Raw genomic sequence first — 16,875 nt, 5'->3', positions numbered from 1 at the left:
TATTTCATTATTTGACACTTTTACACATGCGTAAAAGAAAATTAAGGATATAAAGAAGATTGTTTATTGTGTTATAATGTCATGCGACATTATTAAAGTTTATTTACGCACTTATCTATACATACAATTATTAAAATTTTCTTTACATTTGATAGGAAAATAATTTATCAAATTTATACTTCCCAATTTGTAACATACAAAATGAAAAAAAAAATTACGATCAACCTATTTCAAATATGAGGATTTATAAATTTGGCAAACTCACAAATATATAGAAAAAAAAAGAAAAATAGTGGTGAAATTAATCATTCTGTAAATCACATAAACTTTCAATAAATTCATGAATAATTGAAATGGTTGACAGCTTTTAAATCTTCTATTATAAAAAAAAACTTAAAAGCTAAGCAAAGCGTTTACATATAAATACTCTCTTTTTTATAATAAAATCTTGAAATGATTTGTATGAAAGTGTAAATGACGGTGCAGCAAAAACAGAGTATTTATGCTTCCTACTTATACAAAATGAGCTCATCTATTAAACTTAAATAAACACTTTTAAACAAATGGAACGTGAAAACAAGTGCACCTATTAAATTGACAAGTCAATGCTTCTTTAATTACTGAAATCTTTTCCTATTCAAATAGGAAATGTCCTGTGTTCCATGCACACTAACAATAGTCGTAAGCTAACTTTATAGTAACAAAAATATTCAAACTTCCGTTCTTTCTGTACAATACATAATAATTTAATACGTCTATGTATTAAATGACGTTTGAATAAAAGTCTATTTGCTGAAACTCTTGTCGAATCCCATCAAAATTTAAATCTGTTAATAATCGTCAAATTTAATAGAGTTTATACTCGTGTCTATCTGTCCACCTCTGTAACTACCACGCTTCTTCTTCGTCTTTTCATGGCGGAATGATTTGCCTCGCGTGTGTTTCAAGTCCAAATTTGCTTTTTCTCCCCAGGATCCTCTTGCACCTCTCTGTAAATACATTGAAATAATTAGTTATAGAGGATTCAAATCAAATCTCATCTTAGTTACACCCAACAACAAAAGAAAACATAAAATCGCTTGAAAGGTGATCGCATCCTTACCAAAATAATAATAAATGTGAAAGTCTATCTAAGTTCAATCGTCAAAGGTGATCTTTTTATTTTGCTGTTGTGCATCGTTTCCAAAGCTCTTCCTGTTGTTGAAGCCACCACGACCACCCTCGCCATCGCCAAATGATTTTCTGAACCCATCGCCCCTACCACGACCACCTCCCCTGTCATTTCCGCCCCACGATCTTCTGTTGTCAAAACCGCCTCGGCCTCCCCTGTCACCGCCGCCACCACGACCGCCTCGGAATCCGCCGCCACCACGGCCACCGCGATCACCACCACGACCTCCTCTAAAGCCACCTCGGAAGCCACCTCTGTCACCGTCACGACCGCCTCTGAAGCCACCACCTCCTCGACCTCCGCGGAAACCACCACCACGACCACCGCGCCCACCGCGGAAGTTATCGTGCTTCTTAAAGCCTCCGTTCTCCTCTCCATTTTCCTCGCCGTTCTCCTCGCCGTCCTAAATGAACAGAAGAGAAAACACAGGTCAGTCGCCGTACACTCTGCATGAAAGCTCTTGTGAATCTTTTTCGCATATTTATAAATTCTGAAAGTGTAATTATTGAGTTATGTTTTGGGCACAATGAACAACAATGGTTAATGCAAGGAAACATTTTCAACGTGGTACTAAATATTCGAATATTCTTTTAAAATTATAAAGAGCTCAAATAAAAATGTGAGCTTTCAATAAAGTCGGCAATTGACCTGCGTTTCTCTTTTCCTGTTTCCGAGCATTTACCTTTGCCTCAAATGAGTTATTTGCCAGCTTTGGATCCAGCTCCACTTCTTCGTCATTCACACGCCGGAAGGGTGTATTTTTCTGCGAAGACAATTTTTTTTTTATATTTGAATTTTGATTCAGAATCTATAAAACGTTAGATAAAAGATCACAAAACTCTAAATAAAATCAATCATACCTTATCCCCGTTCTGTACACCGCCCTTCACGAAATTACTGTAATTATTTTTAGCGTGTTTTTTGGCTGGCGTTTCTTCAGCCTCTTCCTCGCCATCTTCATGTTTCCTTTTTCCGGGCTTAACTGGTGCAGCTGGTTTTGCCTCTTGTTCGTCACTCGACTCCTCTTCGGAGCTAGATTCCTTCTTTTTCGCGGCTTTGACATTGACTTTGGCAGGAGTCTTCGCGGGAGCCTCGTCTTCATCTGAGTCGTCAGAGTCGTCCGACGATGATTCCTTTTTCACTGCCTTTGGCTAAAATTATTGAAATGATTAATATCGGAAATTTGAGATTAAATAAATGCTTTTTATTATGAATTCTCAATCATTTTACCGTGCTTGTAGCCTTAGCAGGGGCAGCCTTGGTCACAACCTTGGGAGTCTCTGCAGATTCATCACTATCGTCATCACTAGACGACTCTTCTTTCTTAGCTGCTGGTTTTACAACTGATTTAGCTGGGGTGGCTACCTTCTTTGCAGGTGGTTCCTCATCACTGCTATCTTCTTCGCTTGAAGATTTCTGTTTCTTGGCAACAGGCTTGGCTGCTGGTTTAGCTGGGGTGGCTGCCTTCTTTGCAGGTGGTTCCTCGTCGCTGCTATCTTCTTCACTTGAAGATTCCTGTTTCTTAGCAACAGGCTTGGCTGCTGGTTTTGCTGGAGTGGCTGCCTTCTTTGCAGGTGTTTCCTCGTCGCTGCTATCTTCTTCGCTTGAAGATTCCTGTTTCTTGGCAACAGGCTTGGCTGCTGGTTTAGCTGGGGTGGCTGCCTTCTTTGCAGGTGGTTCCTCGTCGCTGCTATCTTCTTCGCTTGAAGATTCCTGTTTCTTAGCAACAGGCTTGGCTGCTGGTTTAGCTGGTACAGGTTTGGCTGGGGTGGCTTTGGTTTTCGGAGCCTCTTCCTCACTGCTATCATCATCACTAGATGATTCTTTTTTGGCTGCTACTGGAACTGGTTTCACAGCAGCCTTCTGTGCTGGCTTGGCTGTTTCCTCTTCTGAAGAATCATCATCAGATGAAGACTGGGCTTTCTTTACTGGCGCCTTAACTGGGGTTTTTAGAGGTGCTTTAGCTGGAGCTACTTTAGCTGCTGGCTTCTCTTCTTCACTGGAAGAATCATCAGAAGAGGACTCTTCCTTCTTTGCAGCAGGCTTAGCAACAGGTTTAGCTGGTGTTTTCACCGGTGCTTTTGCAGCTGGTTTGTCTTCCTCGCTGGAGTCATCATCTGACGAAGACTCTTCTTTTTTTACTGGGGCCTTTACTGGGGCTTTCGCCGGTGCCTTAGCAGCTGCCTTAGGTGCTGGCTTTTCATCCTCACTAGATGTGTCGTCGGAGGATGATTCTGCCTTCTTGGCTACAGGCTTGGCAGCAGCTGCCTTGACTACGGGTCCTTTGCCATTGACCAAAGGAGCTTTCTTAGGAGCTTCCTCCTCACTCTCAGAGCTGGAATCCGAGCTGTTGCTCTGCTTAACATTCTTAACTGCGACCTTTTTGCTGGAGCTCTTCTGGTAAAATTGGAAAACCTCAGACATTGACGGGCAACCTTTGGCCAGGGCAGGCTGAAAGAAATATAATCATTTCTCATCAAAATCAACATTCAGCATTGTAGCAAGCATTAATTAAATTTATTAATTTTTATTTTTTTGAAAATCGAACGCAATCGACCAATAACTAGAGAGTGAATTCCATTTTGAAAACGGAAGAACGCGGCACGTGATCTTCGAAACTCTCGTATTGCCTGATAAATACACTTCCCAACCGAAATATCTCCCATGAAATCGAAAGCCCAGCCACACCCCCATAAAAAAATCGCTTTTTCGGTGAGAAGAATATAGAAAAAGTACACGAAATCCATAAAAATGTGAGTCGCCGACACGGCGGCCCACGTGGTGTCGCGGGCAATGGCGGGACTCGCACGGCGTGGCGAAATAAAAACTCACCGCGTTAGTCTTTTTCTGGAAAACCTTGGCCAGAGCCGAGTCCTTCTTGAGAAGATAATCGTAGACGAGGGCGGAGATACCCTGTTCCTCGATGTTGTTCGCCATGTCGAGGACGCGTGCGTTTGTCGAGCTCTCGGGAGAAAATTCGGAGCCGCACGCCGTGGACTACCGCACTACTACAACACGCGTGTAAAAAGGAATGGGTAGGCACGAGAACACGAGGCGAGAGGCGAGAGACGAGTTGCCGAGCACGCCGCCGAGAAATAATGGCTGTACAATAAATACCCCTGTTGGTCTGTTCGTAATGCTGAGATTTTTGGTGGGTATGGGACCGTCAGTGACGCAAGACTAGACGATTTCTCTGCGATTTTCGTTAATTTATTTCAATTAAAATCGGTTTGTATTATTGTTGGTCAGTTTAATCAGGTGAAAAAATGAGAAAATTTTTAATTTCTGAATGAAAAAATACAACGAATTTGTTTTTAAACAGAGCGGACAACTCATCTGGACAAGTATGTTGATCGTGAATTGAGTCAAGGCTACTTTACAATTTCGCCTTACTCCGTAACTAATGCTAACTAACTAATAATAAACTCGCAGATTCTCATCCACGTTGCATGCCTAACCCCCGAAATTTAAACACATTTCATCTTTTAGACGTATACACGAATTAATAGAAAAGGGAAAAAAGGTCGATTCTCATTCTCAGTGGCAAATTATGGCACCGTAAATTACGGTCAGCATTATCCTCATCGAATATTTCCCCAAATCCATAGCAAAGCACATGGAAGAAGCTGCGTTATTTCGAAGTATGATTAAAACAGCCAATAGGTGACGATCCGACTTAAAAAAGTAAATTTCGAAAAGGCCGAGACAGTGATAAATGACGTCGGCGGTCAGCAACCGTCACCTGGCTCCATCCCGTGGCAATCCGCGTAGCAGACTGTCGCGCTCGTGCGCGCGAATGCACCGCGAGCGAATACACATCAGCGAGTATACTAGCTAGAGAGAGAAAGAGAGAGAGAGAGAGAGAGAGAGAGAGAGAGAGAGAGAACCCAGTAGTCGAGCGGCCCAACCATCGCTCGGTCTCGAGACAGAGACGAAAAACATTCCGAGACGAAGAGCCAGCGCAGCGGTCTCCCGAGAGAGGTGTTCGTCGTGCTAATTCGACGGTAAGGACGTGGTGCGCAGGCGGAGCACACTCCTCGTCGCCGCGTTCGCGGACCTTATACCGTATACCTGCAGTCCTCTCGGTAGGGAATAGGATATCAGCTAGTGCGCGAGTGTATTCGGGAGAGCCGCCTCGGCTACGTGCCAATTCCGAGATTTGCTGGCTGTAGTAGGCTCCTGCGTTGCTGCAGCTTTTAAGGAATATACACCGAGTGAGTGGAGAAGACGTCTTCGTATCATCCCCGTGCGCAGCAGTGGCGTGTGTGTGCGCGCCCGCCCAGATTCTTCGTGTAAGCTGTTCCCTAGCTCTGTACAACTTTCAGTGATGCCAGTGAAAATATGATGCACGCATATCCGGGGAGTGTACCGCGTACGTGAGAGAGCCCCGTGCGCCTTTCCCATCATCATCATCCTACTCATCATAATCATCCTCGTCTCCTTCCTCTCTCCCTCCTTTCCGTGCAGTGTCTTTTCTGCGAGCGTGTGTATAACATATATGTACCTAAGCACACGTAGATGTGTACGGAAGGAAGCCCGCCGTTCCCCGACAGTGTGTGTAGTATGCGAAGAGGCAAAAATACAATGAGTTGTATGTACGTGCAATGCGAAAATAATGTCGCGTGTATAAATACGCCGAGTGTCAAAGCGCCAGTCGATAAACTCGCTTTCGCCACTGTACGCTCTCTCTCTCTCCCTCTGTCTCATTATTTATCTCGTTCTCTCTCCTACAACCATCAGAGAGCGTCGTCGCGATCCTGGATAGCCACGAAACGCCTCCCTCCCTGCCTCGGAGCCGATGATGCATGATGAGCTGACTACGGGCAGCAGCCGCTCTTTTCCCCGAATCTTCGTCGCGCTACACACACTCTCTCTCTCTCTTTCTCTCGGGCTTCGGGCGAAAATCGATAGGCTTCCGTGTGTGAGTGCGCTACTCGGCGAAACGCACGAGTTTCGCTCTCGCGGTGCATAAGTATGTGTGTGCATGGCCAGCAGTAGCAGCAGCTCTCCTTCCTTCTCCGTTGCTCTTGTGCGGATTTTTTGCCGGACGACTGGCTGCTTCTGGTGCGTGTGCATGTGTGTGAGTGCGACGAGTTTTGCCCTTTTTGGACGGTAAAAATAGCCGCGTCGCCGGGAAGCCAGTCGCCGATACCCATCTCTCGGCCCCCGGTCGTTGCTCGTCGTCGTCCTCGTCGGCTATGTGGATTTTCCGTTTTTCGTTTATGCGTGCGCGCGTTGCTATATCTCTCTGGGACAAGGGACTCTCCTCTCGCGATTAATGTGTTACTTATGTAGGAAGTGCAGAGATGAGTTTGAATGATGGCGAAATGAGGTTTTGTCAGAGGTGTTGTTTATTTACTGGCGCTTGTTTTGGAATTATGGCACTGCTGTGCTGTAAATTGAGAAAGTGAGAAGCACACAGTGTCAGTGACTCTATTGCTATCAGAATTAGTATCGAGCATTGTAGATTTGTGCTGTAGAATTTATCGGTTAGAAATTTTTAATCATAATCCCTGTGCTTCTGGACTTTTTATTTCTATTTCTTAATCTTTTTCATTGAGTCATCAATGACAACTGCCAACCAAGTTTGAGGATTATTTGGTTTTCGATGAATTAGCTCTTGTCTTTGAGTCAACATTGTACACATCAAGTGTTTATTTTTAAATTAGTGGTGATATGAAAACTGTACTAAGTGCATTATGTTAGGTTATCAGAATAGGTCAAGAACGTAGAATAAAAGTCCTTGTAACCTTTTGACAAGACCAACTTTTGTATAGAGAAAATCTGTCTTGAAAATTTAACGAATTTGTTCCAGAGCTATGAAGAATGCTAACCTCTAATTTGCTTTTTTTCTAGGACTCAGTGAAATTCGTGGTTAAACTCAGCAGTTTGCTAAAATGGAAAAAACAGTCAGTTTGCCAGGCTGGTTAAGACTGTTCTGGTGGATGTTGTGATCATTGAATGTGGAGTGCGATATCGCGCCTCTTCAAGAATAAGCCACAGGACAGAAACTGCAGTCCTAAACATCAGGCCCACCAGCCCACCAGAAAAGCGCCAGTGGCCGATACATTTGTCGATGTTTCCAATAAAATGGATCGTAATACTGTCGATGAGAGAAGAAAAGTACATGGAGTCTCTAGCGATCAACACTCTGCCAGTGGAGATTCTGAGCACTCTTCTGATTCCTACGACTCTCGCCAGGTTAGTTCATGCCTTAAATTTTGTCTATTATTAAGTTAAATTCTATAAAATTTGGGAGAATTTCTAAGTTATGCAACGTTTCACGGTATAACTTTCACTTTTATATTCGCATTAGTTTCTGACTCATATCTTGAATATCATCAAGATAACAGTATGCTTATCTGCAAAATGAATTTGAATCGTGACTCATAACGATATTAGCTTATAAAAAAGCATTTTAATATAGTTATCCAAAAATACAAATTCCCTGAAGAATTGCTTTTCTGCTAATACAATTTCTATTTCGCAACGCGAACCTCAAGTTGCACTGTACCGTGTTTTAAGTAATAAATAACGATCACCTGCAATCAAAAAATTTTTTCACCAATATCATCATGCTTACGATTATTGTATGGCAATGCCGATCTAATTCGCGATTATGGCCGATTGTTTACGTCGCTGAACCTAACTAGGCCATCGAGCATGAACTCTCGATGCGGTCGCATTGTGTCGCAGATCAATGATCCCAGCGCGCGCAATCATAAATCCGCAGCTGCATACGTCCAGAGGAAAAGAAAATCGAATTATGTGATCGACGCTGGACGCTGTCAAGGACGTTGATTAAGAGGAGCAGAATAAAAAGGCGGAGAGGATTAACGCGTGGACATTCGATCGGCTTCGGATGCATTTTATACTCTACTATAAAGTCGCGGCTAATCTTATTACGAGAGATGCGTTTATTCGCGAATTAAAAACATTTTCTTCACACTTGCCGCAATAGAGCGCAGTTCGCATACACTTCGTAATAGTTTTACGAGTTTTTATCGTGTGCATTTTTCAAAAGCTCTAGGATGAATTAATTTCGTCGTAAGTATAGTGGTCATCGATTTTCCGCCCTGCAGTGGCAATTATTTCAATAGCAGCGTCGACGGATCATTACAAGAGTAATTAAAAGCGTTATTAATTTGTAATTACGGCTGTATATCTCTGGTCCAACGCCCTTTTGTCTCTGGGAACTATACTGATTGTTTCAATTTCAGTTTCGCTCTTTAAGATTAATTGAACGTATGAATAAACCTCGCATATGCCAGAGAGAGTGTTATCGAACGTTTGATTTATGGCAGCTTCAGGGTAATATCACTTATCAAACTTCCTGATGCTATATCATCAATACTCGTACAGATCAAGGTGCTTTTCATGAAAAATTCTTCCTTCATAGATATGCAAAGTTCTCTCGCCTCAAATTTCTACGAACAAAGTGCGCACATTGATTTATCGCACCGTCCGCCCGAAGGCTAATCAACGCAGAAACTTTGAGCGACGAAGAAAAAAAAAGAAGAACACAAGCCAAGTATCCAGAGAACAAAAGAAGTCGCTCAGCTTCAGCGCACGCACAGATCTCTTCGAACGGAACTCATCGAGCGTTTAATGTCAGCGATCAGAGAGCGATTCGATTTGGCGGCCGTCTCTATTATACGCATCGTTTCTGTGCAGCAGTATAGATAGAATATCCATCAGCAGTCGGTCCTTGAGAGCCGTGAGCGAGAGAGAAAGAAGAAATAAGGGGAACCGCCGCGACTCCGTTAAGCAATGGCGCGAGTTTTCCGGGGACAGCTGCGTTGCCGCGCTTTCGTCTGTTTACAAGATAACCTACGCGCGTTCGCCTTATCTGGCCAAACACCCGCTGCAGTAGTAGTCCTGCCAGCGGCGTTTCGTCACTCGGCAAACACTGTGCGCTTAGACGCTGGGCAAACGGGTCTGGCTGCTCTCTCGAGTGTCCGCAGCAGTTTCTTTTTCTCTCTGCTCTACTGTTATATTTTGTGTGAATTATAAGTCGAAAGGATTTGGCGAATTTTCGTTCACCGAACACCGGCTCTCTGCTCTCGACTTTGTTGACACACGTGGATACGGAGAGGGAGCGAGAGAGGCTCTTTATTGTTGTCGCTTTTCTTTGAGGAAATTTCACTCTCCAAAGGGACACGCGGGGGATGACTCATCGGCCGCGCAGCCTCGTCGTCAATTTTTACCTTTATGGTGCGCCGTTGTTGTGCAAGTTGGCAATTGTTGGGCAACTTGAAGATGCATTTAGCGGGCATTTTACTCCTAATCTTCTCAGAATCACAACTCACCCGTGCAATAGGCGCCTTTTTTACATTCGATCGATTCTATAATCCTCTCAATCTACGTGTAAATCTTTGCGTTATTTTGAATAATGACAGTCGACTCCTATACAGCGCCTATTGCGTTGAAAATCGAGGGGCTATGGGCGAAACCTTACGGGATTCTGCAAAAGTCAGGCAAATCCCATTTGCATTTGCCTGGCTTTCAAAATCGAAACCGTTTTAGATTTTCTACGCGTCACACCGTGTGCCTACACAGTAAAACTCGTTACAAAATACACAGCGTCGTACAGCGTATTTACATATCAGTTATATTGCCGTAACGAATCGAGGAAAAAAAATCCCACTTAAAATTATAGCTCTCTCTCTCTCTCTCTCGCCGCACATAACACGGCTCTACACAAAGACGAATCAAACCACTACGGCGTTTGTCGGCGCGGCTAATCCTTTATTATTGTCGACCTCCCGCAGATAAAGCATTGTTTCGTACGAGAGGCTAGATTGAATACACGCGGAGAAAGAGCAGCAGAGCGCCGTATGTATACCTCGGAGGTGTTGTGAGCAGCCGCTTGAAGAGCAATTGTGTCTTTTTCCCAGGCGGAAGTTTCGCTCGCTGCTTTCATCGCTGCCTGTTCTCAAGGGCGCGAATAGAGGGACCGGAATTTAGATATCGAAGTATCATCGATGAGTCAGTTTTATATTCCCCCTCGCTCTTATCAACGAGATATTGTCCATTTTTTCAGCGCGGTTTAGTCGAAGCGAACTATGACGTCGTTAGCGGCTTTTGCAGGTAGACAAGGACTGTCGGTGTATTTACAAGGAAAAGTCTATTTCCGTAGTTTATCGGGCCGTAAATTTGCGTATCTGAAAAACATTAAATGATTTTAAATACGGGCCGAGGGTGAGGAAAAATCGAACGCTTGATTAACGGCAAACTCGACCTCAGAAATGCAATTCATCAACTCTTATTCGGTCGTTTAAACTTTTTCAATAGCAGCCACAGCTATTTTATAACCAACTTTTAATGACTCTGCGCCAAAGTTACAGCTGACAGGCTCCTTATTGACGTTCGATTCGCGTTTTAACTTCTCACTATGGTATCCTAATTAACGTCGTATCAGTCGCCAAGCGCGAATATCCGCCGAAGAAAGAAAATACAAAAGACGTCTCAAGGTCCGACGCTCGATGATCGCGCCCTTATCAGCGCTTTTGTTGGGCTTCTCTTTCCTCCTATGCTAATCGTCTCCTCCTCAGGAGTGCGGGCCTTGCATCTTTCTGGAACAATGAACTTTCTTACTCCACGAGTTCGGTCTTACGTAAGCTTCGCCGTGTCGTCTATGTACACACACACACACACACACCCACTCACATACACGTGCACGTGCACGCACACAGATGCGGTACGCAGATGCATTTAAGTGATGCGGCACGAGGTCGCGGCGATTACTTTAATTTCGCCGAAAGGCATAAATCAAAACGACTGCCTTCGCGCGCGGATGGACACTTTGCGGTCCTGGGAAAGTCGGAGTCGAGAACCCGAAATCGTGGGAAATTAATTGCCGCGAGCGATTAAATTTTTGTTCTGTTATGTTACACGCGAGAATTGACTTTGTAAATATTGTGGAGTAAAACAAAGGATATTGCCGTAATCAGAAGTCGCAATTAACCGCGCGGCGTCGTAAAAGTATCGTGAATTTTATTACCTTCTGTGTGCGTACGCGCGCTCTAACTTGAATCTTTTATGATTTTAAGGTTTGCTCGCCGGCGCGAGCTTGAATCTCGTTTCGTTGTTGTAAATCAAGGTTTTTCGAATAATAATTTCAGAGCGCGCGCTCGCGTCTCTCCGATTTATGCACATTTTCAAATCAGCAAACAAACGCCACTTTCATAAGAAAATATTAAATTTTCATGCATCAGCTCGCTTATATAACTTTGTGTGCATTCTAATTCACGTCGGCGAAGACAAAACAATTTCATCTCTAAAAATTTATGCCAGAGTCCTTGAAACACATGCGTACATTATGCGAGGCGTCGACTGCGCGGCTTTTCATTGCCTGTACAGAAAAAAACTAATCGCTATACTCCCGATGATGATGTCAGGTGATGAGCCTGCAGCAGCGCAAAACAAAAAAGTTATCGCCCCGAGAAAAATGATAACGAGGATAGATCCTTAGCGTTAATTGACATCTTCGCAAGAATATCTCGATAATACCCTTTGACGCAATCGATCAAAACACTCGAATACAATAATCCCACGTTTTGGAAAAAAATCATCTCCGAAATGATCCGAACCTGATTAAAAATGAGCGAGCGCCTCATCAGTGGCTTTATAAAAATCCCAGCTCGCGCGAACGACCTAATACAATGCCCACGTACGCTACATTCCCAGCCCGACTCCATTCTTCCGATAGAAGCACACGGCACAGGAGAAAGAGACCGGGAGAGGGAACTTCATGCAGCGGCCGGCAGCTCAATAACAGCCGCAAGTTATTCCAGTCACTCTCCTCCCTGAAACTGGCACGTCGCGCGCAGCGCAAGGAGAGAATATATCCCACGCGCGCGCGATTTCTCGCTTCAAATCCGAGTTAAAACCTCCTCCTTGTTTCAATCGAGCTCGTGTACCGTATCGTTACCCTCGAAAACTCTATAATTCCAGCGACGCCGAATCGAGTCTGTGCAGGTGTAACGGCGTTTACCTTCTCGATCGCGCGATAACCCAAGCTTCACACACACACACAACGCGCGCGCGGGGAGAGTCGTAAATGCCGATTTTATTATGGCGGTAGGCTGCATCGCGTTTTTAATGCTGATTTATGCGCGTCGCGGTGGAAAAAAAATTCCATTTTACGGCGCACTCGCTCTGACCTTTCGCTGATGATTCTTGAGGCAACGACTCGCGAGGGGTCAACAGCATGGTGTGCGATATTGGGTTTTTATTGATTCGCTGCTGGAAGTGGACAAAAGTGTCGAGACATTCGTGAGAGATAAATTGCCAAAATTTTCTATGGCGTGCTTTGGCTTGAATGCGAATTTCGCGAGAGGCATCGTAGCCTCGTTACGACATCGTCGCGCGCTGCTCTGATGTCATTATTGTGTAAATTACAACCGGAGAATCTTCTCCAATTTCGAAGCTCATTGAGGAGTCGTTTAGAATTCAGATTTGCTTCTAGTAGTTTTTTCATTTTGATTTTTCTATGCTACAAATACAGACCGCCGTGGAGTTTTTATATCTTATCACTGCAAGCTGAGCTGCGGCTATCGCAGTACATATACAGTTTCATCACGCACCAACTCTTTATTTACCCGCCATAAACGTTTTTTATTTGCTCGACTGGATGAACAAGTTTGTACATTTAAATACCCGCACAAACGAAACAAGGACACACTGCGCAGCGCTTGGTCCATCAATCTCAGCTAATTAAACGAAACGACGCATGGCAAGAATCCATTCTCTCCGCTGCAGCAAATCGAGAAAAAAGAGGCTCGCGAAAGAGTAAAATATGTAATAAAAAGTCGCGGCACACAATGCCGCGCAATTAATAGCTCTCCTTCTCTCTTCCTAAAAGGACTTGCACTCTCTCGTCTGTGAATCGGTCGTTGAAAGAGTTCGCGCGCGCCAGAGAGGCTCTCCCACCAAGTGCTTACGCCGCCGGACGTAAGTATAATACATGCGTGTGCTGCTGCAGCAGCAGTGGGTGAAAGTCATTTTTTAGCATCAGCCGCTCTCGCTCGCGGCCTTTTTAAGAAAAGCCGAATATGCGCGCGCGCGCGGGCACACACCGCACTGCACGTGGGTGTATTATAGACACTCGCGGGCGCATTTTTGTTACGTGATGCGGATTCCTTGGGCTTTATGCGTGAATGGATCTGCTGAGAGAGAGAGAGGGGGGGGGGGGTCGTGACGTTGTTTTTATTGTCGACGAGAGGTGACTTTCTCGTTTCGAATTTGCGGTTTTACGAGCACGTGGACCCGAACGAGGCGCCGATTGCCAAAAAGACTTACCGAATTATTTTCGATTTTCTCAAAAACTTTCCGACCATAGCGCGCGTCAGCTCCGATAAAAAACTTCTCGATCCATACTGCCCGATAACACGCCTATAATCGATAAAACCGACCTCGGCGAACGTGAGCAGGAAATCGAGAAGCGGCAGCAGCCGCGAGAGAAAACGAAGAAAGATAGGGCACCGCTCTATTGTACACGCCGAAATGCACGCACGCGAGCGTGCAATACGATCCCCGGCGGTGCATATGTGCCATTAACCTACAAAATAAAAAAGAGGTCTCGCGCGCGCGCGCGCATTAAAAGGCTGCTGCACGCGTTGATACGTCGAATAATGATTTAAGCCCAACCCAGCGAGCGCTGGCTTGGTGTATACATGTACATATGCGCTCTTCTCTCTCTCTCTCTCTCTCTCTCTCTCTCTCTCTTTAGCTCTGTTCTCGCGCGCGTCCTCGGCGATCGATCCGCGGGAGAACGAAGACGAGCTGCTGTGTATTATAGCTCTCCGTCTGTTGCTACTCGTCTTCCGACGCGCGAGAGCTCGAGTTGCTCCATATTTTAACAGTCTGCGCGATTCTGCCGAGTAATCCCATTTGCGGAATTCACTGTCATGGTTCAGTCTCCCGTCTCGATTGAGACGAGTGTCACCGTCGGACAAATTACGGCCTAGGATTTTGGTTTATGAAAACGAGACGAAAAGGGCATCCGGTAGCTGACTCGCCTGAACGCCGCCGCATACTGGTTATACAAACGGCAGAGAATAATAGAGGCCGCGGGTCCACGAGATACATCTGCAGATTGCTCGGGCTGTATATAGAAGAGCGGCAGATGCTTGGCTCGAGGAAAAGTCGATTTTTCGAGCAAGCCGTTCCATTATTCTCTGCGAGCGTTTGGAATTTCCGCATGTAACGCGTACGTACGTACAATGTATAATAAAAAATATCAGAGGAACGTTATCCTAATTCGATTGAATATGGCAATTGCCGGAGAAAATAAGTGTGTATTGTACTGCGTTACATTCCATTCTATTGTATTGCAGCTAGTCGTATGTTAGGTTTCTAAGACGCTTGTAAGTGTAAAAAAAGTAATTTACAGTTAATCCGATTATATTTCACTTTTATATTTGCATTAAAAGTGTAACGTTCTGCTAAAAATTTAATGGCTTTCCGAAGCAACAGTCCGATCGATAGCGTTAACACGATAATGTTTTATGGCATAGATTAAAGCGGTCTTTTCTCTCGGTCATTGTCGTAAAGCCGCAACTGTTGACGCGTTCTTGTTTGTTTCGAGATTTGCCAAATGCAATATATCCAGAAACCGCAATAACTTTACAAAGTACCCGTCGACGTTTTCAGAGAAGAGTTGCACAAGTTGTACGGGGCTTGCCAATGTTTAAACAATATTTAATCGTCTTTCTTTTAAAACATAAAAAATGCATTAACAATGTGCTCACGCGAGTAGCTGCAAATGCGTACGATAAACTTTAGCTGTATGAAAATCGTCTTATCCAAACTACCAAACAATCTACTGTAGTCTTCCTTCCATTAATTACGCGCGAGTGAGGTTAGTTGCGCTTGTTACGGGAATGGCCAGAGTTGAAATGTATCCGTGTACATTAATAGATAAATATCTCTCATCATTTGATTTAATTATGAAATCGCGTGCTCATCATTCCGGCACTTTATCTTCTCGAAAAATGTCTACTTCAACTATTGTCTCGAATTGAAATGCGTAAATTCAATCAGGATTTTTATAAAGATAAAAATGATCAATCGCCATTGAATCTCAGCGCAAAAGTCAACATCCATTAGAACACCCTCGCTAATTTCTCTCACGCCGCAAACGCAGCCCGACCTGCAATGAATTTTCACGCGAAACCCAGCAATAACATACCACTTGAAGCGTGGCCCACTCCACATCCCTCGAAAAACCACTACGTCGCGTGTATAGCAGCAGCAGCAGCAGCAGCAGCACAGCCCTCAATTCTTTCCGCAACACGACGGCGCACTCGGAAAGCCTCCTCTCAAATCGCACTCAAGGCCTAACGGCACGGACTGCAGCTTCACTCTCCCTCCTCTCTCATCATACTGCAGATATACATGCACATATCTGCACACACGTGCACTATAACTCGGCGCATCGCGTAATATGCAAGAGCAGCGGCGAGAGCTCGCCGGGATGCCGATCTTCGCTTCTTTTTGCCTTTTCCACGGCGCTTAGGCCGCACACAGCCGAGAGGAGCTCTCGTGCATGTGCCCCTTCTCTCGCGGTGTGTGTACGTAGAGCGTTAGGGAGACAGACGGAGAACGGCGCGAGCCGCTCTCGCCGCAGTCCGTTACGCTCCTCCGTACCTTCCGCATCGGTACGAGCGCCCGCTCGCGCGCGATCGACTGCTGCTGTCCCGCACGAGGCGGCCGCACCAACGAATTCGGTGCATATCCTACTCTGCATTATTATATTTTATTTTCACTCGCTATATCATTGTTTACGGCGGCTCGTTCACGAGGGGCTTGATCCGAGGGGATTATTCGGCCGGTTGTTGTCGCGACAGTGCAGGACACGGCTTGTTCGTTAATCAAGACTATCGTGACTTTTGGAGTGCCCTTGTAAACAATTTCGCCGCGCCTATATGCACGCGATAATCCGATTGCAGACTTAAAAAAAAAAGCAACCGATTTTATGCAAATTCAGCTTTAAAAGCCTGTCCGACGAACCTTCGTTGTGAACACGCTCGTCAACTCGGCGCGGAGCGTCTCACAAGGTCTAGCCGCTAAGTCGGTAAACAAATAGAAACCGCTTGTATACACGTTATACGCGGCGCACACTTTCTCGCGAGATCGAAGCGGATCTCCGCGGCGCTATTAATCACTCGCTCACTCTTTTAAAAGCTCGCAGATTTCCTTTTCCCTCGGGTCAAGCCTGCAACCGTCGCCGTATCATTATAACATCGCGCGCTCATTGTATACCTTCTCTCGCTCCGTCTAGAAAGTGCCGTTCCGACCACGAGAACGAAAACGAAGAATCGAAATCGACGTCTCTTCAAGAGTATACTGGGTTATATATTCCGCCCCGAGAGATACAGTGTGCATTATCGAGAGAGAGAGAGAGAGAGATAACAAAAAAATGTGTGCCAGTGAGACGTACGCATAAAAATTTGAAAAGTATTGTTGTGCTATGTGCGGTGTCGTGGTGCAGTTGTAGAGGAGAAGCTCGAATGAATCGGCGCGATGCTGGCCCTCACGGCGACGCACCGGCCCATCAGGCTCGAGACCGACGACGTTCGAGACATGACGAGGAACGTCAAAGTCACCACGATTTACGTGAGTCTTATTGCACATCTCGTCGCTGATCCTGTGGGAAATTGCTTTTTATCGAGTCGATCGACAAGCGCGGCTCGCCGTCG

At 45.1% G+C, this 16,875-nt stretch overlaps 2 protein-coding genes across 29 annotated transcripts in view; one reads left to right on the top strand and one right to left on the bottom strand.

Annotated features, from left to right (window-relative positions):
• Positions 1-62: 62 nt before the first annotated feature.
• On the bottom strand, positions 63-4,280 carry LOC100117990 (nucleolar protein dao-5). 2 transcript variants are annotated; one of them, XM_008217990.2, is made up of 5 exons: positions 4,004-4,280; positions 2,402-3,622; positions 2,032-2,322; positions 1,854-1,934; positions 63-989 (listed from the first exon to the last, which is right to left on the bottom strand). In XM_008217990.2, the coding sequence occupies exons 1-5, from the start codon at positions 4,106-4,108 to the stop codon at positions 831-833; spliced, it is 1,857 nt and encodes a 618-aa protein (XP_008216212.1). In that variant the 5' UTR covers positions 4,109-4,280; the 3' UTR covers positions 63-830. The 2 variants fall into 2 exon arrangements, with proteins under 2 accessions (XP_008216212.1, XP_008216211.1); XM_008217989.2 differs by lacking the exon at positions 1,854-1,934 and adding an exon at positions 1,103-1,574.
• A 765-nt stretch (positions 4,281-5,045) lies between these two features.
• LOC100118026 (patronin) overlaps positions 5,046-16,875 on the top strand; it is a 51,542-nt gene continuing 39,712 nt past the window's right edge. For 16 of the 27 annotated variants that reach the window (XM_031924219.2, XM_031924227.2, XM_032597534.1 and 13 more), the window contains exons 1-2: positions 5,056-5,463; positions 7,028-7,372. In XM_031924219.2, coding sequence (XP_031780079.1) covers positions 7,133-7,372 — 240 coding nt within the window. In that variant the 5' untranslated portion in view covers positions 5,056-5,463; positions 7,028-7,132. Of the gene's footprint in view, positions 5,464-6,161; positions 6,252-6,318; positions 6,661-7,027; positions 7,373-15,805; positions 15,904-16,457; positions 16,793-16,875 lie in introns of those variants that run through there. The other 11 variants (XM_032597538.1, XM_032597535.1, XM_032597533.1 and 8 more) reach the window with 7 other exon arrangements.

This window comes from Nasonia vitripennis, chromosome 2 (genome assembly GCF_009193385.2).
Source record: "Nasonia vitripennis strain AsymCx chromosome 2, Nvit_psr_1.1, whole genome shotgun sequence".
Taxonomy (NCBI): Eukaryota; Metazoa; Arthropoda; class Insecta; order Hymenoptera; family Pteromalidae; genus Nasonia; species Nasonia vitripennis.
The sequence above is the reverse complement of the archived record's forward strand: the minus strand, read 5'-3'. Positions and strand labels throughout refer to the sequence as shown.

Excerpts from the sequence above, each read along its gene's own strand:
- LOC100117990 (XM_008217989.2), bottom strand. The coding sequence starts at position 4,108 with ATGGCGAACAACATCGAGGAACAGGGTATCTCCGCCCTCGTCTACGAT. Across the intron at positions 3,623-4,003 it reads TCCAGAAAAAGACTAACGCG|CCTGCCCTGGCCAAAGGTTG; the intron begins GTGAGTTTTTAT and ends TATTTCTTTCAG. Across the intron at positions 2,323-2,401 it reads CTGCTAAGGCTACAAGCACG|CCAAAGGCAGTGAAAAAGGA; the intron begins GTAAAATGATTG and ends CAATAATTTTAG.